The sequence below is a fragment of the Poromitra crassiceps genome, assembly GCF_964638095.1.
Source record: "Poromitra crassiceps genome assembly, chromosome: 28".
NCBI classification, from domain to species: Eukaryota; Metazoa; Chordata; class Actinopteri; order Beryciformes; family Melamphaidae; genus Poromitra; species Poromitra crassiceps.
The window spans coordinates 9,413,372-9,438,085 of record NC_139651.1 but is presented as its reverse complement, the minus strand read 5'-3'; the positions used below and the strand labels follow the sequence as shown (position 1 = coordinate 9,438,085).

Here is a 24,714-nt window from a genome sequence, read left to right as displayed (position 1 = left end):
TGTGCTGTTGGCAACCCCAGTCCCCCAGTGCAGTGCTGAATTCTGTACTATTTGGCATAGCGCCACCTATTGGCAAACACAAAAAGTGGTTTATCTCGAGAACAGTTTGTCCGATCGACTTCAAACTCAGGGAGTGCGCTGCTGGGAACCCGACAGAGTGCAGTGCTGAATTATGTGCTATTCTGCAAAGCGCCACCTAATGGCAAACACAAAAAGCGGTTTATCTTGAGAAACGTCAAGAACCTTTTATCCAGTGAAGCTGAGGTTACACTACAAGACAATTCCCCAGACAGACAGGATTTCCAGTTGGGCAGAGTCTGTCTTTATCTACAGTAGTCTCAGCTGCAGTTGTTATGGGCAGTTGGCAACAAAATCTGTGTATGAGAGCTGTAAGATGAGAATAGTAGTGTCATCAGAAAATGTGATTATAAAAAAAACACGAGCCTGTTAGTGCAGGAACAAAGTCTACTTGGACAGAGTGCATGTTCCTGGTTATATAGTTTACAGCTCCACACAACAGACAGCCTACTCCACGGCCTGCAAAACTATACACCGCATTTGTTCTCCCCCAAAAGGTAGGTTGTGTTTATTTACAAACTTTTTAATATATATATATTTGCCATTGACACATTTGACATTATTGTGTTACAATAATGTCCAATAGTCAAATCCTCCAGATAAGGGATTTAAGCCTTGAGACAATTGACACCACTGTGCTAAAATTAGGTGCAACTCAGTAATATGAAAGTGTATCCTGTAGCCTATTTTACAGGACAAGATGAATTTGGAGGAGTACTTCAGAAGGATCCAGTTCCATGGCCCATATGAAAACCCAGACCTGGCAACACTGACGTTGATCCACAGACAGCACATCATGACAATCCCCTTTGAAAACCTCAGCATCCACTGTGGGGAGAGGATCACCATGGACCTCGAGGTCATCTTCAACAAGATCGTCAGAAGCGGCCGTGGGGGCTGGTGCTGTGAGAACAACTGGCTCTTCGCCTGGGTGCTGAGGGAGCTGGGCTACAACCCTGAAACCTTGGGCTCCAGGGTTTTCAACAGCATCAACAACGACTTCAACCCCACGGATTCTCATCTCATCAACAAGGTCATCATTGATGGCAAGGCATACGTTGCAGATGTAAGCTTCGGGGTGTCTAGCCAAATCTGGGAGCCCCTAGAGCTTGTCTCCGAGAAGGAGCAGCCTCAGGCGGCCGGTGTGTTTCGTCTGATAGAAAAGGAGGAGGTCTGGGTCTTGGAGAAGACTGGCAGGAAGCCGGAGGTCCTGAATCCGGACTTTGCCAAGTCGAGTCTTGTGAGTAATATGCAGACAAAGATGATCTACTGCTTCACCTTGGTGCCGCGGGGGGTCGATCATTTCCTGGAGACATCCCACAAGCTTCAGACAGATCCCACTTCACTCTTCACCAACAAGTCCATCTGCTCTCTGCAGACCCCTGCAGGATTCAGAGCCCTCATTGGCTGGACCTACAGTGAGGTCACCTTCAAGCCTGAGGAAGGGGTTGATCTGTTAGAGATGAAGGACATACCGGGTGATGAGGTGGAGAAAGTTCTGAGGGAGAAATTCAATCTAAAACTGGTGAATAAGCTCGTCCCTGTAAACAACAAAGCATCATACACATTATGAGGAACTCTAGATTTTCTGTTTATGTAGCCTACTGTAAATATGATTACACCTGTGTTGATTTAATGGCTTATCAGATTTTGTTGGCAGCTTTTTGAAGAAGATATATTTTAATCCATATAATGGATGCTTTAAATTTCCACATTCGTTCGATATACACTCTGCTAAGGGTTTACTATTCACTGTCAATACATGCAAACCCAACAGGGATTATACAAGTGTCCTCTGAAGGTTCAATATGATGATGATGGCTGCAAATGCAACATGTTTTTAATTTGATCTTTGTCTTCTGTTGAACTGAAAATTCTAATAAAATACAAGTGAAAAAATATGGCATGTTTTACATGTTATTGTTGGAAGTCGTTTTCTTACTTTGCCCGGTGAATATGTAAAGCACGATAAGAGTATAGGCATACTGTGTTCCTGAGGACTGACGAATCTGTTATAGGTTATGACTGAGTGGCTCAGCACCGCGTCATCATAACCTCGCGTCACCAGGCTCTGTCGTCATCATTCTCACGAGTCACGTGGTCAGACCCTCACTACAGTTGCTGAAGTGGAGTGGACTAGTAACCTTGCAAGCAAGCTGGATTCTCTCGCGAGAACAATACTGCCCCCTTCTGGCAAATGTCAGGTTAGTGAACCAGAAACTAGACGATAGTGGGCGTGCTCTGTAGGAGCGAGTTGGCTCATGTTATTTACATAGACTGTATAATAAATAGGTTATTTAGTTTTACAATTTTGAATGTTACGATTAAGTCGAAAAACAATCAAAGTTACGATTGTCACATTTCAATTTAAACGGTTATTTTTTATAATTTATTATTATTCTTTTTAATTCTCGCTCATGGGCGTGCTCTGTACTTAGGGGGCGTGCTCTGTACTGGCTCCGGCCGGAGCTACACCCTTCTCTCTCACTGGCTGGCCTATGGGCTCGAGGGGGAACTTGGGGAAGTAAGCAGCGGCAACAAACAACAGCGAGAGACAGACAGACAGACAGACAGACAGACAGACAGACATGAATTCCTTGGAGCAGGCCGAAGGTAACCAACACAGCAAGCAAACCTCTCACTAACAGATAACGTAGTTAGTAGCGGATTTGTTTTAGCGTTTGTGTGACCACCATCAAAGGGAACTCAGACCACAGTTCTCAAGATGCAGGTGCAATGATGTAGCTAACGTTAGCTGGCTTTCCCGCACCGCCACCGATTAGCTTGTTGCTAGCCAGCCCCCATATAGCTTATAGCCGTTTTAGCCGAGATTTCAGTTGAGCTATGGTTAACGTTAACCTTGGTTTCTTTTGGTAACGTTACTGTAACTAGATAGATAAATTATGATTTGCCAGCAGCCATCGAGATCTATAAAGGAGACTGGCCATGATCAGCTGGCTAAACATGCATGCAGCAAGTTCATATTTGTGGATGTTTGCAACAGCCAAATTCAAATGTCCACTCAAGTTTAGTTGCTCCTATTACATCTCTATTCAGGTACTAACTATTAACTGTGCTAACCTTATGGTAACGTTAGCCTTAGAGTTGAGGTGTGCTGTGAATCCATCCCACTGTTAAGGAAAATGTTATTCCTAAAACTACCAGTTTAATAACTGGTCATGTAGTAAAGGCACAATCCCAAATGTAACAATATGCATTTATTGCACTGACATCAAACTAAAAAAATGCACTGTCCCTTTTTGTTGCCAGACCTAAAGGCCTTTGAGAGAAGATTGACAGAGTACGTCTCCTGTTTGCAGCCTGCAACAGGTCGGTGGCGAAGTAAGTACATATTTGTGGCCACCTGGCCGGATGATTGCAAACACCAAGCAAGCCACAAACATAACACTTGTAAGCACACAATGCACAGGAATTGGTTTTGGAATTAATTTGGTGCAGGACATTTTTTACAACATACAGAGTTGTCAGTAGGCTAAATAGTATATTTGTGAGCAAAGCCAGAGATGAGATGAATGAAATTGAGAGATTGATATGAGGGTTGGTGATCATTTCTCGCACTAGTCTGTGTCTAATTCTCACGTCTTGTTTCAGTGATTTTGATAGTGATCTCTGTTTGTACGGCTACTGGGGCTTGGAACTGGTTGATAGACCCCGACACACAGAAGGTACGCTTATGTTTTCAACTGAAATGTTTTGGATTGTGGGCATGTCTATCATGTGGCCCAGTTATTTTTATTGTCTGATCTATCTATCTAGATATTATATCTGATCTCTCAATAAGATCTCTATAAGTCTATTTTTTTTTAACTTTATATATACACACACACACACACACACACACACACACACACACACACACACACATATATATATATATATATATATATACATATATACATACATACATACACAGGCACATGTATATATATGTACAGTACAGCAGCTCTATAAGTCAATCTGTTGGTTGGTTCACAAAAATTCACATGGAGGCGAATTGGTGTTTGCACTTGTTTGTATGTTATGTTTATGTTTCCCTTGTGATCATGCAGGTGTCATTCTTCTCATCACTATGGAACCATCCGTTCTTCACCATCAGCTGTGTCACTCTAATAGCTCTGTTCTTCGCTGGAATACACAAACGAGTTGTTGCTCCATCAATGTATGTGTATGTTTCAACTCATAGGAAGTTGCCTCTTAGCAAGTACCATAGTCTGTTATGCAACAGGCACAACAGCCAAGTGCTCTGGTCAAAAATGTGTCATTTGTACTGTTAATTCCCATAAAGCGCAGCTGGCCATTCTTTATTAAATATGGAGTTGCTGGACCAACTTATGTAGTAATTGAGGAAGCAGTCAGTCTTTAGTGTTTTGTCCAGGTTTCATGTTTGTACACTTATTGGAATACAGGTTTTCCAACCGTACACGCCTGTTGGAAACATCGTCATATTCTAGGGAGTTGTTTAGCATATCTAGCTGCATCACGGTCATGCCCATGATCACAGCAATGGCCGCCCTCTCAGTTATTATTGCTATACAGTCGTGTAGTTTTCACTACACATTCATTTGAGAAGAAAATATCACAATGTAGTCTTTGAACAGGCAACAGCTCGCATGACTTTTTGTTTTGTATCACACAAAGAGCTTGAACCTAACTTTAACCCATTGATACCTGATGCAGCATTTGTGTGTGTATCCCTTTAAGACTGCGTCACGCAGTTCACGGTCTTAAAGGGATACACACAAATGAGGGATATACACGCAAATGCTGCATCAGGTATCAATGGGTTAATATAAAGTACCACTAATAACCTGTTGTTTCTGTTGCTGTTTCCTGCTGACTTAATGCTTTTGACCTTTGACCCTTCAGTATCGCTGCCCGCTGTCGGACGGTTTTAGCAGAATACAACATGTCGTGCGATGATGTGAGTTCAACCGTTTCTGGTCATTTTGTAATCACTAGTCTGTTCTGTTCTGATTTGTGTTTTTTCATAATTGTAACACTTGTTTTGTTTACTTCTTATTTACAGACGGGGAAGCTTATTCTCAAACCACGACCAAACATCCAATAACCACAAGCTGGTGTGAGCTGGTCCAAAAAAATCTACCCGTGTAAAAATCACCATGTTGATAGCGACTGATCGCTCAGGATCTGCGATCCTTTGGGTGGACAGCAGAAGGGGAACAGTACTGAGGCAGTGTTTGTTCACGATGGAAAATGTATTGGTTAAGAATGAAGAAATGACAGAAAATGCCTTTTATCAATGTCTCTGTTGAAGCTGCTTCTCTGCTCAAGTTACCTAATGATATATTTTACTCATTCATTGAGTTCATATATTTATTTCTGATTATATGCATGATTTTAGATAAATGTTTCTATTTTTAAAGTTATTTACCAAATAAATACTGAATGTGTGAAACCTGTCTCCCTTTCTTTCAATGCTTCGCTTATATTGATAAGCCTCTTCCCAAGTTCTTGTTTCATCCAGTATGTTCTGAGTTTTGGTTTGAGCCAGATGTCATTAGCCCATTTTTCTTTATAGTCAAGAAATAATCTGTTTAATATAGTGAGCATTACAACGTGAACCGTTTCTGAAAATAAATTGCTGCTCAGCTTCCCTGAACACAGCATTCATATCATTACACCATGGATAGTTATGTGCTTTATCCCAGTTAAACACTTGTTTTGTTACTCTACTCTCTGGCATATTAGATAGACGGTTCCACAATCTCAACATTTCACCTTTTGGTTTGATCAAACAAGGCTCCCAACACATGTCCCCTTGAAAAACCAACACAGGTGCAAATTTATGCACGCCCAGGATGGCATTCACCTTGGACAATTTCTTGCTTTCCCAAACTGCAGCTGCATAAAACAACATTGGTGACACACATGCATCATAAAGCTTTGAAAATGTAGCATAACCAAGTTTTCACTTTACTCATTACTGTAGCCACGGCTCTACCAGCAGTGTCGGCCAACACACTAACTAATGCCCTCTTCAAACGTCAAATGTATCAAAAGTAAATCCAAGATATGTATATGAACTCAACTGGTGTATATGCTAATGACATAGCTCCAACATGAAAATCAAAAGTGCTTCTCCTTGTTCCTGATTTCCAGAAATGCACATTTTGATTTTTTTCTCTATTGTCTACATTTTAAAGGGATAGTTCGCATTTTTTAAAGTCTAGCCCTATTTGCTACTTGCCAATGATGATGTTGATTGGTAGAGTTCTTTCTCAGCACAATCCATCCTGTTCCTCATAGTAGCTCTGGGAAGTTGTGCAAAAACGAAGCAAAGGTCACTGGGGTCACGGCAGAGTCCTGCACCGGGTCGGGGTTCCGCGGGGCCCCGCCGGGTACCCGCAAAAAAACGCGGGGGGCGGGTAAAAAATACACTTCTGTAAATTGGTGGGTCGGGCGGCGGGTAAAAATTAATAAATGCGGACGGGCGGCGGGTGGAACAACGACGACGTATGAGCCATGTATGTTTTTCTGTTGCACTCAGATGGAGGCAGGGGGTGTGTCTGGCAGGGGGGGGGGTGTGTCTGGCAGGGGGGGTGTCTGGCAGCTGGTCTGACTCGAACAGGAGAAAAGTTTCTGACGCACGTTTTCGCTTTTGTTTAGGCTACATAACCGGCATCGTTTCAAGTATGCGCATACTGTGCAATGTGTGACGCTATATTGACTGCACAAAACATTCAAAACTCAGCTGCGGTCAAGGTGATTGATTGGAGACAATACGAGTCGGACAGATAATATAGTAGGCTAACGTTAGCTTCCAGTCAAACATACACACTGGCTGTTTTCATAGCAACAGGCAACAACATGTCATGGATGGATAGCGTGAAAGTGGAGAGGTCTCATCCCAACGTGGATTTACGTTCCTCCAACAGCGATCATAAAGGCAGTATGGATTATACCGGACATATTGGAAATAGCTGGTAAGTCACTTTGCTTGCTGTAACTGTCTGTGTGTCTGATAGCAGAGCTATCCAGCTGGTTAGTGAGCTAGCAGCTGCTAAAAGCTAATTAACGTACATCAGCTGACGAGTCTCGGCCAGAAAGACTGCTGTTCGCCTCTCGTGTGAAAGGGTGGCAGTTTCATTAGGTTCACTACAAAATGTTTGCACTGCAGATTAACGGTTATTATATATATGCGGTTCCGGGTCGGGGGGCGGGTCTCATGTCTGCGGGGCGGGGTGGGTTGCGGTACTGATTGATCATATGTGCGGGTTTGCGGAGCGGGGTCGGTACTGCACGTCGCGGGGCCGGGCGGAACCGGGTCTTGAAAATCAGACCCGCGCAGGACTCTGGGTCACGGTCCTGTATGTAGAAGCTGACTGAAGCTGACTGAAATTTACTTTGTGTGCAGTGTGGATGAAATTTTAGCGATCCTCAGTCAGCTTGTACATACAGGACCGTGACCCCAGTGACCTTTGCTTCGTTTTTGCCCAACTTCCCAGAGCTACTATGAGGAACAGGATGGATTGTGCTGAGAAAGAACTCTACCAATCAACATCATCTTTGGTAAGTAGCAAATAGGGCTAGACTTTAAAAAATGTGGACTATCCCTTTAAGATGAGTAAAACATTCTTAGATCTAAAACTGAGAAGCTCCGTCCTTCCTCTGAGTCTGCATAATGAGACAGTCATCAATCACTCTTATCCATTACAATGTGACAAGAGGGTGACATCACAGGGGAAAGAGACCAGCCAATAAGAGAAGGCCTGTTCAGTAGCCTATAGGTGTCGGGCTTCACCAAACATTTGAGTTTAGGTGTAGTTACACTGGTGGTTTTGTTTTGGTGTCGTTTTGTTCTGCTATTTTACACTCAAGTCTATGGGGAGTGTCTTTTGCATTGCCCCAGAAAAGGGGGCGGGGACATGTTGCCCGTCTGATGTAATAGTTCCTGCAATAGGGAATGGTTTTGAACAGAGCCATTGTTTCCATTTTGACTCATTTACCACATTAGCAATTTTTGTGATCATTTTTTATTGTGTTTTTTGTGTGATACATAAACACAGCACCACACAAGCACAAAAACATCCATTCCACATAGACATACACTCAAATAACCCCTCAACCACAGACAGCAATTAACACATTTTCATACAATTTCAAAAGGTTTCCATGTTTTCAATGATCAATAATATAATTTCCATGTCATGTGACTCAGAATCAATACCAGAAATTATAACTATGGACAACACAGCTGCTCTTTATATTGGTTTTTAGTGCTTTGTGTCACTGCATCATGGAAGCTGTTGAACTAAAACAGGAATTTAAATTTTACATAAAGATATGAATATAAAATACAAGAAGCACTCAAACTGACACATATTAGACGCGAGCTACATTACGTCAACAGCTACAGGGAATACATTTGCTTATTTTACATTACATGGAAGGTTATCCTCAAGAAGATTACTGCAACAATTTCATCACACACAACATTTCATGACTTTTCCTAAACTTTCAAAGATTTTACTAATTTTCCAGGGCTGGAAAACAAGATTTTGAAATCCCATGACTTTTCCAGGTGTTCCATGGAACCCTGAATTGAATGTTTACTCTCCTGTGTGGACTATCATGTGTCTCTTCAATGTGTGTTTACGACCAAAACCTTTACCACAGACTGAGCAATTAAATTGTTTATCTCCTGTGTGGACTATCATGTGTGACTTCAAGTGTGCTTTTTGACCAAAACCTTTACCACAGACTGAGCAATTCAATTGTTTATCTTCTGTGTGGACTATCATGTGTCTCTTCAATGTGTGTTTACGACCAAAACCTTTACCACAGACTGAGCAGTTAAATTGTTTATCTCCTGTGTGGACTATCATGTGTGCCTTCAATGTGTGTTTATGACCAAAACCTTTACCACAGACTGAGCAATTAAATTGTTTATCTCCTGTGTGGACTATCATGTGTGTCTTCAAATTTGCTTTATGACCAAAACCTTTACCACAGACTGAGCAGTTAAATTGTTTATCTTCTGTGTGGACTATCATGTGTGACTTCAAGGTGGTTTTACGAGTAAAACCTTTACCACAGACTGAGCAATTAAATTGTTTATCTCCTGTGTGGACTATCATGTGTGTCTTCAATGTGTGTTTATGACCAAAACCTTTACCACAGACTGAGCAATTAAATTGTTTATCTCCTGTGTGGACTATCATGTGTGACTTCAAGTGTGCTTCATTACCAAATCTTTTACCACAAACTGAGCAGCTCAAGTGTTTCTTCTCAAGTTCAGTTGAGCAGCTGGCTAGAGGCTCTGCCTCTCTGTTCTCCTCAGACTGGCTTTGATGAAGTTGTGAGGGCTGAGGTTTCTCCTCATATTCACTCTTCACAGGGACAGCAGTGAATGGGAACTTGGTGATATGAGCCTCCTCTGGCCCTTGAAGCTGCTCTGCCTCCTGACTGGTCCAGAGTTCCTCCTGTTCCTCTTTCATGTGTGGGGGCTCTGGGTCCTCCTGTTCCTCTTTCATGTGTGGGGTCTCTGGGTCCTCCTGCTCCTCTTTCATGTGTGGGGTATCTGGGTCCTCCTGCTCCTCTTTAATGTGTGGGGTCTCTGGGTCCTCCTGTTCCTCTTTCATGTGTGGGGGCTCTGGGTCCTCCTGTTCCTCTTTCATGTGTGGGGTATCTGGGTCCTCCTGCTCCTCTTTCATGTGTGGGGTCTCTGGGTCCTCCTGCTCCTCTTTCATGTGTGGGGTCTCTGGGTCCTCCTGTTCCTCTTTAATGTGTGGGGTATCTGGGTCCTCCTGCTCCTCTTTAATGTGTGGGGTCTCTGGGTCCTCCTGTTCCTCTTTCATGTGTGGGGGCTCTGGGTCCTCCTGTTCCTCTTTAATGTGTGGGGTCTCTAGGTCCTCCTGCTCCTCTTTAATGTGTGGGGTCTCTGGGTCCTCCTGTTCCTCTTTCATGTGTGGGGTATCTGGGTCCTCCTGCTCCTCTTTCATGTGTGGGGTCTCTGGGTCCTCCTGTTCCTCTTTCATGTGTGGGGGCTCTGGGTCCTCCTGTTCCTCTTTCATGTGTGGGGTATCTGGGTCCTCCTGCTCCTCTTTAATGTGTGGGGTCTCTGGGTCCTCCTGCTCCTCTTTAATGTGTGGGGTCTCTGGGTCCTCCTGAAGCTGCTCTCCCTCCTGACTGATCCAGAGTGCTTTAATTATTTTCTGATTGGTCCAGAGTTCTTTAATGTGTGGCGGCTCTGGGTCCTCCAGAAGCTGCTCTCCCTCCTGACTGATCCAGAGTTCCTCCTGTTCCTCTTTAATGGGTGGGGGCTCTGGGTCCTCCTGGTGCAGACTGGGGCTCCACTCCTGCTGCTCAGCGGGAACCTCTTCTTTAATGACCAACAGCTGCTGGAGGTCTGGATGCAAGGCTTCTCTGTGTAACCGCACAGCATCCGGTTGATCTTCAACAGCCGCAGTTAAGCGCTGCTTCACCACAGCTCTCAGCTTCTGGTCTTTAGACATTTTCACTATTTTCACACAGTGACAAGAACTTTTCCTCATGAACTTTACTGACCAACTTTATCCTTCAAAGCTCCAATAAATAGTGTGATGAAATGTGAGGGAGGGGCTCTCTCCCTGTGGACTGATGACTCACCTGTGTTGCACATACTGGACTGATGATTTGACTGATGACTGATGATGCTCACCTGTGTTGTCTGTGTGTGGAAGCACACGCTGAGATAATAAAGAGACTCCTATGCTTGACCCCCACAGGGGGGTCTCGTCTGCCCGGGGCGAGTTAAGTTTTAAACTCTCACTAGATACTTTCATGTTGACTGTTGTCTTGTCAGTCTTTTTGTCTTAAGTCTATAGCATTTATTTTTGAAATATTTACAGTATCTAAATCCTAATGCTCATCACCCTGCCAAGAGCCCCAGGAGGCAACATTAGTGATTAGAGGGGTCCTCTGCCCCCTCCTATTGGTGAAAGTTGGTTTTGACCGGCCTAGTTGTAGTTGTGCTGTGCATCTTCAATACGGTTTCATTAGTGTGCAGTGGTTCTGGCAGTGTTTTTGCCAGGTTATCCTAATTCACTTGACTTGCAGTGCTGTGCTTTTTAGGGAAGTGGGGGGGGGGGGCATCTAAGCTTACTGAGGGTTGACCTTTTGGGGACTTATTGCTGGGGTGCTGTTTTAAACCTGTGGCCCAACTTTGGGCAGAGGCAGCGAACCAAGGCTCTCCAGGTCATCCAGCTGTGTCCATGTGTCCAAATGGGGTAGAAATTTGATAGTACTAGGTGACGTCAGCAAACTGTACATTACTGTTATCAATGAAATCTTGAAAAATGAACTTTTGATGTGAAAAAGTGTGAAAAACTAAAGAAATTGGATTGTTGTGATTTTTTTGCATACATCATTAAATAGGTGCACTGCATACCCAGGTATTTGAACTCAAAGAAAAGAAAAGTCATTTTTGGGTTCAGCTCGACTTTAATGAATTGTTGTATCCAAATAAAACTTGCATCTTTTGTACCTTAACAGTCTCTGTGGTCAGAGATGGGCGAAAATACATCATAAAGTATTTTGATACAAATTACAAATACTTGCTCAAAAAATGTATCACAATACAAATACAAAATACTGGTCTGAAAAATGTATTTTAGATACAAATACGTATTTTGTATTTTGAAAATACATAAAAATACATTTGATAAAAACATAAAGAGCTGCAACAATTAGTCAATCCATCAATTCATTGCCAAATATTACATTAATTGCCTATTTTGATCATCTATTCATCATTTTGAGCTGTAAGGAAAATGTCCTAATTCTCTGATTCCAGCTTCTCAAATGTGAAATGTTCTGGTTTCCTTAGATGGCAAATCATCTCTTTAGTCCTCTGTGACAGTATTCTCCTTTGTGTACCATCTAACACATTACAGTTCTTTCATTTCAGTTTTAGCTGTTTTTCAGCACAGCTAATTTCTCCCTCACTTCAGCTGTTAATCACCTTCTGTGAGGGCTTTTGACTTACAGGCAGCATTTCTACAGTATATGTTAACCTCAAGTTTTGGAACTTTGACCATGTTAGCCCTAGATATCTGACATCAGAGGTGTAGTAGTGCTATCTCGAGAAGTGGGGGAATGCACCAATTATGCGGAACACCCCCCTCCCCGACTTAACTTATTGTGTCCTCTGACACTGCAGAAGTAGCCCATAACATTTCCAGCTCTGAAACTAAAAAAGATGTAGGCTACATAGGCACAGCAGAGCAGAGTCAGTTATCACAAACAGCTAAGCTAAACAATGTCTCCACAAGTCTCAAGCATTCACACAAGTTGCACAAGGCATAATTGATCATCATTTGGCACGGCGGCCGACATTTTTAGTAAGTAACTTACCATTTTGTGCCGAATTCTGGCGATGCAAATTGCAATCTGGTGATTAAAGCTAACTTTTGATTTATTGAAAATAAATCTCGGTAATGTAACGTGCACTCACATTTACACCGTTTGCGCATGTGCATAAACTGAGAAACATGATAAGAATATGATAAGAGCTTAAGAGAAAGTGGATTATAGCTCACTCAGATAAACATGTGAATGTTGTGTGATATGCAAAGGTTGTTGGTTCAATCCCAGCCTCAGGCAATTTCTTATAAAGTACTCACATTATAAGCTGCAGCAGTGATCCTTCTTTATCATCACCAGTAGTTTGAGATCCAGACATGTCATATACTGAGTCTAGAGCAGTTTTTCAAAAAGTTTTTTTTACGCCTAGCGGCAGCCAGGGCACGTCAAGTGCGGGTGGCACTTAGCCTGGGTGGTGGCAGCCTGGAGGATGGGGTGGCTGGCCTGGGTGTCTGTGCCCAGCGGGGTGGTGCCGCTGGCGGCGCTCTCCTCCTCTCCTCTCCCCCTCTCCTCTCCTCTCCTCTCCCCCTCTCCCCTCCTCTCCTCTCCTCCTCTCCTCTCCCCCTCTCCTCTCCCCTCTCCCCCTCTCCTCTCCCCTCTCCCCCTCTCTCCTCTCCCCTCTCCCCTCCTCTCATCTTCTCCTCTCCCCCTCTCCCCTCCCCTCCCCTCTCCTCTCCTCTCCTCTCCCCCTCTCCCCTCGTCTCCTCTCCCCTCCTCCCCCTCTCCCCTCCCCCTCTCTCCTCTCCCCTCCCCCTCTCCTCTCCTCTCCCCTCCTCTTCTCTGTCCCCTCCTCCTCTCCTCTCCACCTCTCCCCTCCTCTCCTCTTCTCCCCTCTCCCCTCCTCTCCTCGTCCCTCCTCTCCCCCTCTCCCCTCCCCTCCTCTCCCCCTCCTCTTCTCCTCTCCTCTCCCCTCTCCTCTCCTCTCCTCTCCCCTCCCCTCCCCTCTCCTCCTCTCCTCTCCCCTTCTCCCCTCCCCTCTCCTCTCCCCTCCCCCTCCTCCTCTCCCCTCTCCCCTCCTCTTCTCCTCTCCCCTCTCCCCTCCTCTCCTCTTCTCCTCTCCTCTCCCCCTCCTCTCCTCTTCCCTCCTCTCCCCCTCTCCCCTCCCCTCCTCTCCCCCTCCTCTTCTCCTCTTCTCTCCCCTCTCCTCTCCTCTCCTCTCCCCTCTCCTCTCCTCCTCTCCTCTCCCCTTCTCCCCTCCCCTCTCCTCTCCCCTCCCCCTCCTCCTCTCCCCTCTCCTCTCCTCTTCTCCTCTCCCCTCTCCCCCTCCTCTCCTCTCCCCCTCCTCCGGTTTTATACACGTCCCAAACATCGCAGGACAACGCGATTGGCTGGCTCAGATTTGAACAGATCTGAGCCAGCCAATTGCGTTATCCTGTAATGATGTAATGTCCTGTGCCCCATGACCGGATGGACCATATATGGACTTCCCCCTCCGACTCCCCCCCCCCCCCCCCCCCCCCTGGCTCGTGCTGTCATTGCTGCTGACTGTTACTGCATTATCCGTCAGATCCCTTTGCAATACCAACCCCGTGCAATCCATAAAGGTACATGGATGTTACTCTGCAGAACAACAAACAACAACAAAATCACGAATTGCTCTGTTTTTGGAGCTCTGCATGTCTGTGTTGGTCTAGTTTTAACGTTAGCTAACGGCTAACATTCGCTAGTTAGCCAACCAACCAGTAGTCTCTTAACCTTTGTACCCCAATTACGAATAATCCTCAATTTACTGTTAGTCCATCTGATGGACCTTAAGGGGAATACTGTACTAATTTATAAATATTAATTTAAATTTTTAAATTTTTGACTGTTTATAATTCATTGGTAACTTCTTCCCTAATACCTCATACCAACATGTCATACCTATTCGAATTTGAACCCCTCAAATGCCAGTGTACAGTAAGTACAGTAAAAAAAAAAAAAAAGTACAGTAAAAAAAAAAAGTGATTTTTTTCCCCCCCCTTTCCATAAAGACAAACTGGATTTGGGTCTGATATTATGGGCAGGTTGAGGTGTTTTACAAAAGTCACCACTGCAAGATGCCTAGTGTCAAAGATTGGCAGGAATGATGTCACAATACCTATGACATCACTAGCCTATGACATCATCAGTGAATCCACTTTTCTGTCTTTCAAAAACCGAAAAGCATTTATCTGGAGCACCTCGAGCAACCCGGAAGTCATTCTTCCAGGTTGCTTCAGATCAGAGAAGAAGAAGAAGCGGTGCGCCAGATAAATGCTTTTCGGTTTTTGAAAGACAGAATAGTGGATTTTATGCAACAATTTGGATGCAACAACTATATGTCATTAAAAGAAGAGGATGTTTAGCATCGGATAGCGTCTTCACTTCACGTGAAGACTCAGCTAGGAGCTGGCATTTAGACCTAGACGTGAAAATGGCACAGTGTTTGATGGGAAATGCGTGACGTTCGCCGGGCGCTAATGTGCTCAGTATGAGCGAGAAATGCCCGGCTAGCGGGGTAAAGTGTTTGTGGTGTGTGGGAAATGTTTGTTTGAAAAGCTTGTGTAATTACGTTTTCATTAGCGTTAATACACTAATAATTAATTTCAATGTCCGCTCATCAAGAGCAATTCAGTTAGTTCATGAAATCGCGCTATGCCGACCACTCGCAATGCCGACCGAGGTTTAGGCGTGGGGGGTGGGAGAGGTTAGGTTTTGGGTTAGGGTCTGGGGGAGGTTAGGTTTAGGCGTGGGGTGGCAGAGGTTAGGTTTTGGGTTAGGGTCTGGGGGAGGTTAGGTTTGGGCATGGGGGCTGGGAGAGGGGAGGTCGGAACAGCGAGAGGTCGGAACAGCCGCAGTGGTTGTGGTGTGGGAGATTCCAGCTGTCAAAAGAAGACAAAAGACTTGCTCCTGGCCAATCCCGGCGCTTGACTGCTGCGTAGGCCCAATACAGCCATGGCGTAGGCGGGCACAGGGCGTGGTTTTTGCGTAACCTATGTGGGATTCGAAATAACGCGTAGATGATGTAACGTTATATCACTCGTTTAACTCGTGGTTTTGCGACACCCTCTCCGCTTTCCGTTAACGTCAGCTTTACGGCAGGGAGTCATCTTCCACATGGCCTCCGCCTCCGACAGGCTGGAGTGTTTTCTCTGAACCGAGTGAACGACAAAGCGTTAAAATGGGTAAAAGTAAGACCACTAAATTCAGACGACCCCAGTTCAATTCGGCTGGCCTGCCCGTGAAGCCTGTGAAGGAGGCAGAGGAGGAAGAGGAGCACGACGAGGAAGATTGTTCTCCAGCTGGGGAGCTGCTGGAGAAAGTAGGAATCCTGTAGTAGTGCTAGTATTACTTCATGTCATGTTTTTAAAACCTTTGAGTCTTTTTGGATATTGACAGTATTATGCTGTTTACCCTAATGTCACAGAAAGAACTGTCATCGCCAGACCAAAAAGAAAGCATGAAAATAGAAAAAAATGACTGAGAGTGTGACATGAAGCTGTCGTTTGCTACTGTGTGAGGCAAAAAAAAAAATCTGGTGCAAAATTGATCGCTCAAGTCGACTCGTCACAAGTTGAATCTCGAGTTCATCCACTGATGAGAATTGTCAATGAAGAGTTTAAACATTTGGTTGTAAAGTTTTTAAAGAGTCAGTACGTTGCGTTTTGGTAAAAAACAAAGGTTATATGGCCACACTGTAGGCTAGTTAGTATCATCTCCTATTACCCGTTATGTAAAGGAGTCGAGACCAAGACCTCCCAGTGCAGCTGGGAATGGTTTGGGTGGCTTGAGTGTAGTGGTGTAGTCTAGTTTATATTTTAGTGGGTATACTGTACATTTCATCTTGGAGTGAGATATGTTTCCACGCAGGGGTGGGGGGCTATGAGGGGTTTCCAGGGGATCCCCATCAAATTGATGAATTGTTATTATTTTGTTATATATTCATTATTATTTCATTTACAAGAAGTGAACACAATTACATAATATCATTCATTTCATTCACAAGACGTTAGCACAATTAAAGAATGTATAGAATGGCTGTTTTGATCAAAGTTTCACTGTTATCTCTCTCCTCTATCTCTCTCCCTCTCTCTCAAATTTGGCTAGAAGCCAAGGTATGGCGAGTGCCATACCTTGCCATACCAAATTGACGCCTATGCACCCTGGAGCCTTCCTAGTGGGTTTACTATACTGCATATACCTGCATATCACATAGACTACACCACTGCTTGAGTGGAGTCTGTGTGAAGCAGGTCAGCTCAGATTAATGGCTTCATTCACCCCTCGTGTTTCCAATGTGAAGCTGCAGAGTCCCAGCGCGGACATGCGAGAGTTTGCGTGTGCCAGCATCTCTCGGGTGGTGCAGCAGAGCCAGTCCATCCCCGCCTTCCTGCAGAGGGACGCTGTGCGGCGCCTGGGGCCCATGCTGCTGGACCTCAGCCTGCCGGTCAGGGAGACTGCTGCTGGGGCGCTCAGGTGAGCTGCTGTACCCCCCCCCCCCCCCCCCCCAAAACAAACAAACAAACAAACAAACATACATACAAAACAAGAACAAAACAACCCACCCGCAGTCAGATACTCCACTGACACCCTGCTCCGCACAACACGGACACCTGTAGAACAAACCAGAGATCCGGCTCATTTGTATCCACCTTATTTTTGAATGCCCCACTGTAAAAAATAATTGTGGGAACAAGGTCCGGTTGCAGCTTGCAACAATGAGTCATGCAGGCTTCTTCTGCAGCCTTTCTCGGCTGCAGACCCGAATTATAAACCGGAAGCTGGAGTCCGTTATAAAAGTTATAAATATAGTTGCGTTATAAACAACTAACCAATGCTGCGGGTCCGTAGAAACAGTGTTACTCTAAATTTCAAGATTCAGATTCAAGTTTATTATTTGTCCCCGAAGGGCAATTTGTGTGCAGCAGACATAAAAAGCATAGCGAATACATGAAAAAACAAACATGAACAAATTAAAACAAACATGGAGCATGGCAGCAGTTTTCCAGCAGAAAAAGGATCAAGTAAACACAGGATAAAAGTAAAATAAAAACAAAATAAAAACACACCTCAGGGGATCTGTACGATGTACTTAAAAGTAGTAAAGACACGTACAATGTACTTAAAAGTAGTAAAAGACACGTACATGAACTTAAAAGTAATAAGAGTCCAGGACTATTTGAGCTCACATAAATAGGTAGGTAAAAAATAAATAAAGATATATCTCGAATATAAAATATATAAAGAATATTTATAGCAGCAATACCTACCTAAGAAGAGAGACAAGGAGAGAGAGTGCATCATCTCCTCCGCCCAGCAGCGTTTAAGCTGCACGAGAGACAGAGAAAAGAGAGCGAGACACAGAGAGAGAGAGAGAGAGTGCACTATCTCCTCCTCTCAGCAGCATTTAAAGCTGTGATAGAAACAGGAACGAAAGACAGTTTATATCTGTTTCTCGTAGCCCTCGGAACCTTTAGCCGAAGGCCCGAAGGAAGCAGCACATACTCTGGACAGAGAGGATGAGTATCGTCCATGCGAATGGACATGGCCTTTTTAAGCACCTGTTTGTTAAAAATGTGGTCCAGGCTACTAAAATTTACTCCGGCTATTTTTGATGCCGCTCTCACGATCCTCCCGAGAGAGTTCCTCCCTTGAATACCAAGGTTTCCATACCAACAGATAATAGAGAATGAGATTACAGACTCGATATAGGCACAATAAAATAGTTTCATCAGAGTCCTGTCAACCTGGAATCTAGCAAGCTTCCTTAGGCAAAAGAGACGTTGTTGACCTTTTTTGCACAGCATTTCACAGTTTAGATCGAACTTCAACTTGCTGTCAAAAATAGTGCCAAGATATTTATAATTGGTCACCAAGTCTACTGGTTGCCCATGGACAACACTGTTCTGGGGAACTGGGGAGGATCGTCTAAAATCAACACAGATCTCTTTAGTCTTTGAAACGTTAAGTTGGAGGAAGGCTTCTTCACACCAGGACAGAAAATCATTTAAAACCTGGCCATGACCGACCTCATCCCCATCAAGCAGGCTGACAATAATAGAATCATCAGCGTACTTGATGATGAATCTGTCGGCATGACGGCTAAAACAGTCATTTGTATACAGAATATACAAGAAGGCAGACAAAACACACCCTTGTGGTGAGCCGGTCGAGGATGTTAAGAAGCTGGACAGAGTTCCGTTTACTCTCACTTGTTGTGATCTATTTGTGAGGAAGTCCAAGATCCATCCAACAAGACCTGCGTCTAAACAAAAAAGGCGTACAAGTTTCTCAACCAAAATGTGAGGCTGGATCGTGTTGAACGCTGAAGAAAAATCCACAAAAAGCAGCCTGGCGTGGTTCCCACTGCCTTCTAAGTGCTTACAGACAAGGTTGAGTAGGGTAGCTGTGGCGTCTTGTACACCTCTCTGTGCTCTATACGCAAACTGAAAGGGGTCGAGCATGTGCTCAGTTTTTGCTAGGAGCTCTGCTTTAACTAGCTTTTCAAATTGCTTCATAACCAGAGAGGTTAAAGCAACAGGCCGGAAGTCGTTCAAGCTTTTGGGGCTGTTTATTTTAGCCACGGGCACCACTATGGATTGTTTCCATAGGGATGGCACCTTCTGCTGAGAGAGAGACAAATTAAAAATGAAACTAAAAATAGGACCAAGCTGGTCAGCACATGTTTTTAGTAGGCGACCGCTAAGTCCATCGGGGCCAGGACTTTTCCTGGGCTTGCACTTTTTAAAGCCACAGATTACATCGTGTTCATCAAAAAAAGGATTCAACGGTGGAGCCAGCTGGAGATTGTTTCTGATCTCGGAGTGCTTGTTGTTAAAATCATGAACATCAAATCGAACATAAAAATCATTAAGGCATTGAGCCAGCTCAGCGTCTGAATTGTATTCCTTGAGCTGAACTTTTTTTCTACCTGATTCTTTGGTCCCCGTGATTGTTTTCAAGCTGTCCCAGGCAGAGCCTAGATTATTCATTCTGAGCTGAGACTCAATTTTATCTTTGTATTTCAGCTTACAGGACCTAATTTCACGTTTAATTTCTTTCTGTAGATTATATAGATCTAGCCTATTCCCTTCTCTAAAGATTTTTTTCTTCATATACAGAAGCTTTTTAAGAGACTTTGAGACCCACGGCTTACCATTGGGATAGGCTTTCACTAATTTGTCAGGAATAATACAATTTTCACAATAAGAAACCCAACTGCTCACAACATCAGTCAGCTCGTTTATGTCATCGGAGGAATCTTTAAACATGTCCCAGTCGGTCGCATCCAGACAGCCCTGCAGAGTGAGACAGGCGTCTTCATTCCAGTCTCTCACACGAAAGCTCTGTACTGCACCTCGCTTTAGTACAGTGCGATAGACCGGTATGAGCTGAATGCAGCTATGGTCGGACGAGCCCAGGGGTGGAAGGGGGATAGATTTGTATGCATTTTTCACATTGCTATAACATAGATCTAGAATTTTGTCCTTTCTAGTCGGGCATGTAACATATTGATGGAAATCTCTCAGTGTATTTTTCAGGGTGCAGTGATTCATGTCACCAAGGATAATATTGGGGGCATCCGGGGATATAGATTGTAGCCTCTGTATGACTTGATGTATGGTTTCACATGCATTTTTTTCATTAGCCCTTGGGTGAATGTAAACAACAGTTACGAATATCTGTGGAAATTCCCGAGGCAGATATGGAGGACGTAAAGAAACAGAGAGCAATTCTATATCAGTGGTACATAGCTTTTCGCGGACAATAACATTTTTGCACCAACGTTCATTAATGTAGAGACACACCCCCCCCCCAGATGACTTGCCTGTTGCAACGGCGTCCCTATCCAGCCGGATAGGCGCCCCAAAACCCACCGTCTCTAGGTCCTTGTCTGTATCCCTGTCAGACAACCAAGTCTCGGTAAAAGCTAGGATGCAGGCATCTCTAAAATCGTGACTGTAACGAGCTTGAGCTTGGAGTTCATCAGCCTTGTTGCGCAGAGACTGGACGTTGGAGAGGATAATTGAAGGTAACGCGATGCGGGAGAGAGGTTGAGTTTTCAGCCTCAGTCGAACGCCGCCTCTTCTTCCTCGTTTTCTAGTCCTAGTCCTTCGATCTCGTCCCCCGGAGAGGTCACGGGAACCGGACATCTGGAATCCATCGAAGTTAACCGGATTGAGATCAGCAGGAGGATCATGTGTGTTCCAGCGAAGAAGCAGCTCTCTGCTGTACTGGAGCCGTGGTGGACGATCAGAAGACAGCCGTGATGGGCGATCAGGAGACAGAAGAGCGTGTCCAAGATTGCAGGCTAGATGAAACAGTAGCCACGCTAGTATCATGGCGTAGAAATCCATGTTTACACTGTGTCCACAAGCACAAAGGAGAGTTCCCGATTCTGCAGGCTCTTAAGAAGAGAGTTCCTGGATCCTCAAACACAAAGGAGAGTTCCCGGTTCTGCAGGCTCTTAAAAAGAGAGTTCCTGGATAGCCGGGCTCTTGTAGACGGTGATCAGTGGCTCTCGGTTGCAGGAGAGCTTTTGCGACCATAGGAGGATGGCTGGCAGTTAGCTAGGCAGTGCTAGCGTTATCTAGCGTCGGCTTGTTTGTAGCCAGTATGCTAAGCGTAGCCCGTTGCTAGTAGGTTACTAGGCACGGCTAATTTAACAGGCTTTTTTAAAAATGAAGAAGGTATAGATTAGCTCTATGAGAGATTCCTCGAGTCTCCCAGGGAGAGGACAGTCTTTAAATCCGAGGCGTGGATTTAGAATCCGAGGCGTAGATTTAGATGGTAGCCCTCCTTGTAGCACTGGTGGTAGCACTCCGAGCTAGCCTAGCCAGGCTTTCGCGGGAAGCAAGACAAAGAAGCCGCTCCGACTGACGGCGTAACGTTACGTTGTTGGTCGCTCAACAGAGCCAAAGGTGTAAAACAGATAGTCAGTGAGTACTTGACACAAGAATACGTTAAAACTGCTCCTAAAACACTTAAAACAACGAAAAACTTGACAAACACCGCCGTCATTCACATCTGCTGCTGGTCGCTGCGTGCGCATGCGCCCTTAAATGGTTAAAAGTTAAATCAATTTGGTCATTCAGTGGCGTTTTACTGCCATGTAGAGTAACTATTATGCTAGCCGTTAGCATTAGCCAGACTAGCCGACTACCCACAATGCATTACGTTATCCCAGCACCCGAACGACACGGCTGTAGAGCAGAATGGCTCTGCTGTAAAATCCTCATAGACGTTTTTTTGACAAGTTAAAACAGTGTAAAAAAATTACACCGGAAGCGGAAGAAGCACCCATCAGGCATCATGGCAGCTAGAAATAAGGTGGATAGAATATTTTAATTGTCATAACCACTGGCCAATCACTGGCCAAGTGAACGGTTCCCTCCCATAACCAACCGGCTGGGGGGAAGCTTCCCAGACCCAGAGAGAGCTCTGCAGCAAGTCTCAAGTCTTTGAGGGGCAAGTCCAAGTCAAGTCTCAAGTCCCTATCGATGAGCATTCTATCATCTGCTGCATGCCATCCGGTCTGCTTAGAAGACTGCATAGCTAAAACTAAGGAATTCAAAGCATGTAGCTACTAGCGTATTATCCTCACTCCGTATCTATTAGAATACAGTAGCAACAATGATTAGAGATGACATTACCGTAAATTCCGGACTATAAGACGCACCGGTCTATAAGCCGCAGCACCAAAATTGACTATTTTTTTCTTCTATAAGCCGCACCGGACTATAAGCCGCGGGTGTTTTGATGTTTAATTACCATATGAAAGGGTTCGTGCACAGAGAGGAATGTCGGGAAAGAGATCGCTGTTTGGGGAAGCTCCCATTTATTAACATTTCAACAAAACAAAACAAAAGTCAGGTCACTAATCCCCAGACAAAATCACACAACAATAGGCTACCGTACATGTGCAGCAAACCTGTAACCAGAGAAGTCAAGTCACTAATCCTCGTCTTCCTCTTCTTCCTGCGTACTGAAACCACCAAAGTCCTCATCTTCAGTGTCGGAAACGAACAGGTTCAGGGTGGCTTCGTCAACCACTCTCCTCTCTCCTTCATTGTCACTCAAAACCAACGAACTCCTCTTCATCACTGTCGGCATCGAACAGCCTCTGAAGCCTCTGACGGCCCTCAGCGCCAGCTGTGGCGGCGTCATCCTTTTCATCCCGCAGCAGTCCAGCGTTTTGGAACCCGTTGGTGATTGTGGATGTTTTCACACTCCTATAATATTCCGTGATCTTCCTTTGTGTGAATTCGCCGAAGTTTGTGATTTTCTCCTGGTAGTCGGGAGGGAGTTGTTCAGTAGTTCTCCCCCGGACGGACAGTCCCTTTCGTCTCATGAATCGGTAGCACCAAGATGGCCCACCTCTGAAATGTTCAATTTTCATCTCGGTGGCGATTGTTTTGGCCTTCAGTCGGATCTGCACCGTGGAAACGCCTCGGCCGTCTCCTCTCTGGGTCAACACCCAGTCCTCAAGGGAATCTTCAAGTTCCGGCCATCTGCTTTTGTGGCCTCTGAAGGACTTTTTTGTCTTATTACACTGAGACAGTTCCTCCTGCTGCTGCTTCCAACGTCTCACCATTGACTCATCGATGCCCAGGGTACGCGCTGCTGCTCTGTTTGTTTCTTTTAGTGCGAGTTCGACTGCTTTCAGCTTGAAAGCTGCGTCGTGTGACTTTCTGCGTACCTTCCCCATGGTAAGTGAGAGAGAGACTGCTCGTCTTGTTGTGATTCCGGGCTGATGAACTTTGCTTACCGTAATTACCATATGTAAGGGTTCACGCACAGAGGGGATTGTTGGCTGTTTGAGGAAGCTCCCATTTACCGTATTACCGTAACATTTCAACAAAACAACATAACACAACACCTTTGTTTATTTCGACAGTGCACACAGTGTCCGCGGTGTGGTGAAAAGAGGGCAACAGAGGAAATTAAAACAGAAGTGGATTTATAGGTAGAAAGAGTGCTAAAAAAGAGAGATTTTATTTGTATTTGAAATTTTTTTTCTGAAAAAATCCATAGATAAGACGCACCGTTATATAAGCCGCAGGGGCCAAAAAACGGGAAAAAAGCCGCGGCTTATAGTCCGGAATTTACGGTAGTAGGCATTTCCTTAATGTTAACGCACCAAAAAAAGAAAAAAAAAGAAAAATAAAGATTGTTCCGAAAAAGTCCCAAACCTTCATGTCCAGGTCAAGTCTTAAGTCAAATCTCAAGTCACTGTGTGTGCGACTCAAGTCCCCATCTCTGTCGTGTGGTAGTGATGAGTGTGCGTGTGGTCTGCTTTGCTCCTGACAGGAACCTGAGTGCATGCGGAGGCCACGAGGTGTGCGAGGACATGGTGAAGCACGACGTCATGACTCCTCTGACAGCACTGCTTAGAGAAGTGAGACTCCGCCTCCGCTTTCTGCTCACCCAATCACTTCACCTCCTCATCAGCAGCTGCTAACTTCATGCCACTGTCTGTATTCCCACGCAAACAGCTTTCATTGTCACTATGTGAAGTTCCTAACTATCTTAAAAAAGTTCACCCAGAAATGAGAATTTTAGAACTTAAACAGAGTTACAGCAGGGACCAACTTTCAAACACAGCGGGGGGGAAAGAGCCCCCCGTACTGCTCATCTGGCGTAATCCAAGTCTCCACAAGCCCCGAGATGCCAAATTGACTTGAAAAGAAGTCATTCACACGCTTTTTTGAGCTGAAATCTTCACTGTAGCTGTGACCTTCAAGTTAAAGTGTAAATGTGACTTTCAGCTCACCGCTGGCTACACTGAAGATTTCACCTCAAAACAGGGCGTAAATGGCGTCTTTTTCAAGTCAACTTGGCATCTCGGGGCTTCAGGAGGCTTGGATTATGCCAGACGAGCAGCATTATGGAGGCATTTCTTTTTTACCTTTGAAAGTTGGTCACCATTCACTTCACTTGTTCAGGAGAAATGCTGTAACTCCGTTTTAGAGTTCTCAACGGGCCTGAAAATTCAGACCCGACCCGAGTTAAGTTGAACCAATTAGCATAAGTTGAAACAGAACTTTAAGCTGTGTCTGTGCATGCATGTGTGTGAGTACGGTAGATAATGACTGCATTTTCATTTTTGGGTGAACTTATCCTTTAAGCGTTTTACTAACAAAATAGTAACACTCAATATTTGCTGGGGTCATGTAACGTGTATACCGTAATATCTAAAGCACTTATACATACAGAATGATAGATAGGGAAGAGTTTTGGAAACGTCAGATCACTTGTGCTTATATAACCCACAATTCTTATTTTTCACAT

General features: G+C 44.6%; 3 protein-coding genes across 3 annotated transcripts in view; all 3 read left to right on the top strand.

The window, feature by feature from the left end:
* Positions 1–778: 778 nt before the first annotated feature.
* On the top strand, positions 779–1,651 carry LOC310799769 (arylamine N-acetyltransferase, pineal gland isozyme NAT-10-like; the record flags this gene model as incomplete). The annotated part of the gene is made up of 1 exon (XM_083662368.1): positions 779–1,651. The coding sequence occupies one exon, from the start codon at positions 779–781 to the stop codon at positions 1,649–1,651; it is 873 nt and encodes a 290-aa protein (XP_083518494.1).
* A 932-nt stretch (positions 1,652–2,583) lies between these two features.
* Positions 2,584–5,440, top strand: cnep1r1 (CTD nuclear envelope phosphatase 1 regulatory subunit 1). Its single transcript, XM_083662369.1, has 6 exons — positions 2,584–2,691; positions 3,349–3,420; positions 3,691–3,764; positions 4,149–4,258; positions 4,966–5,020; positions 5,126–5,440. Exons 1-6 carry the CDS (start codon positions 2,667–2,669, stop codon positions 5,165–5,167), a joined length of 378 nt encoding a protein of 125 aa, XP_083518495.1. The 5' UTR covers positions 2,584–2,666; the 3' UTR covers positions 5,168–5,440.
* Positions 5,441–15,595: 10,155 nt separating this feature from the next.
* The window catches only part of heatr3 (HEAT repeat containing 3), a 28,202-nt gene continuing 19,083 nt past the window's right edge, over positions 15,596–24,714 (top strand). The window contains exons 1-3 of the mRNA XM_083662361.1: positions 15,596–15,745; positions 16,727–16,899; positions 23,734–23,821. Of these exons, the coding sequence (XP_083518487.1) occupies positions 15,605–15,745; positions 16,727–16,899; positions 23,734–23,821 (402 nt within the window). The 5' untranslated portion in view covers positions 15,596–15,604. The remainder of the gene's footprint in view (positions 15,746–16,726; positions 16,900–23,733; positions 23,822–24,714) is intronic.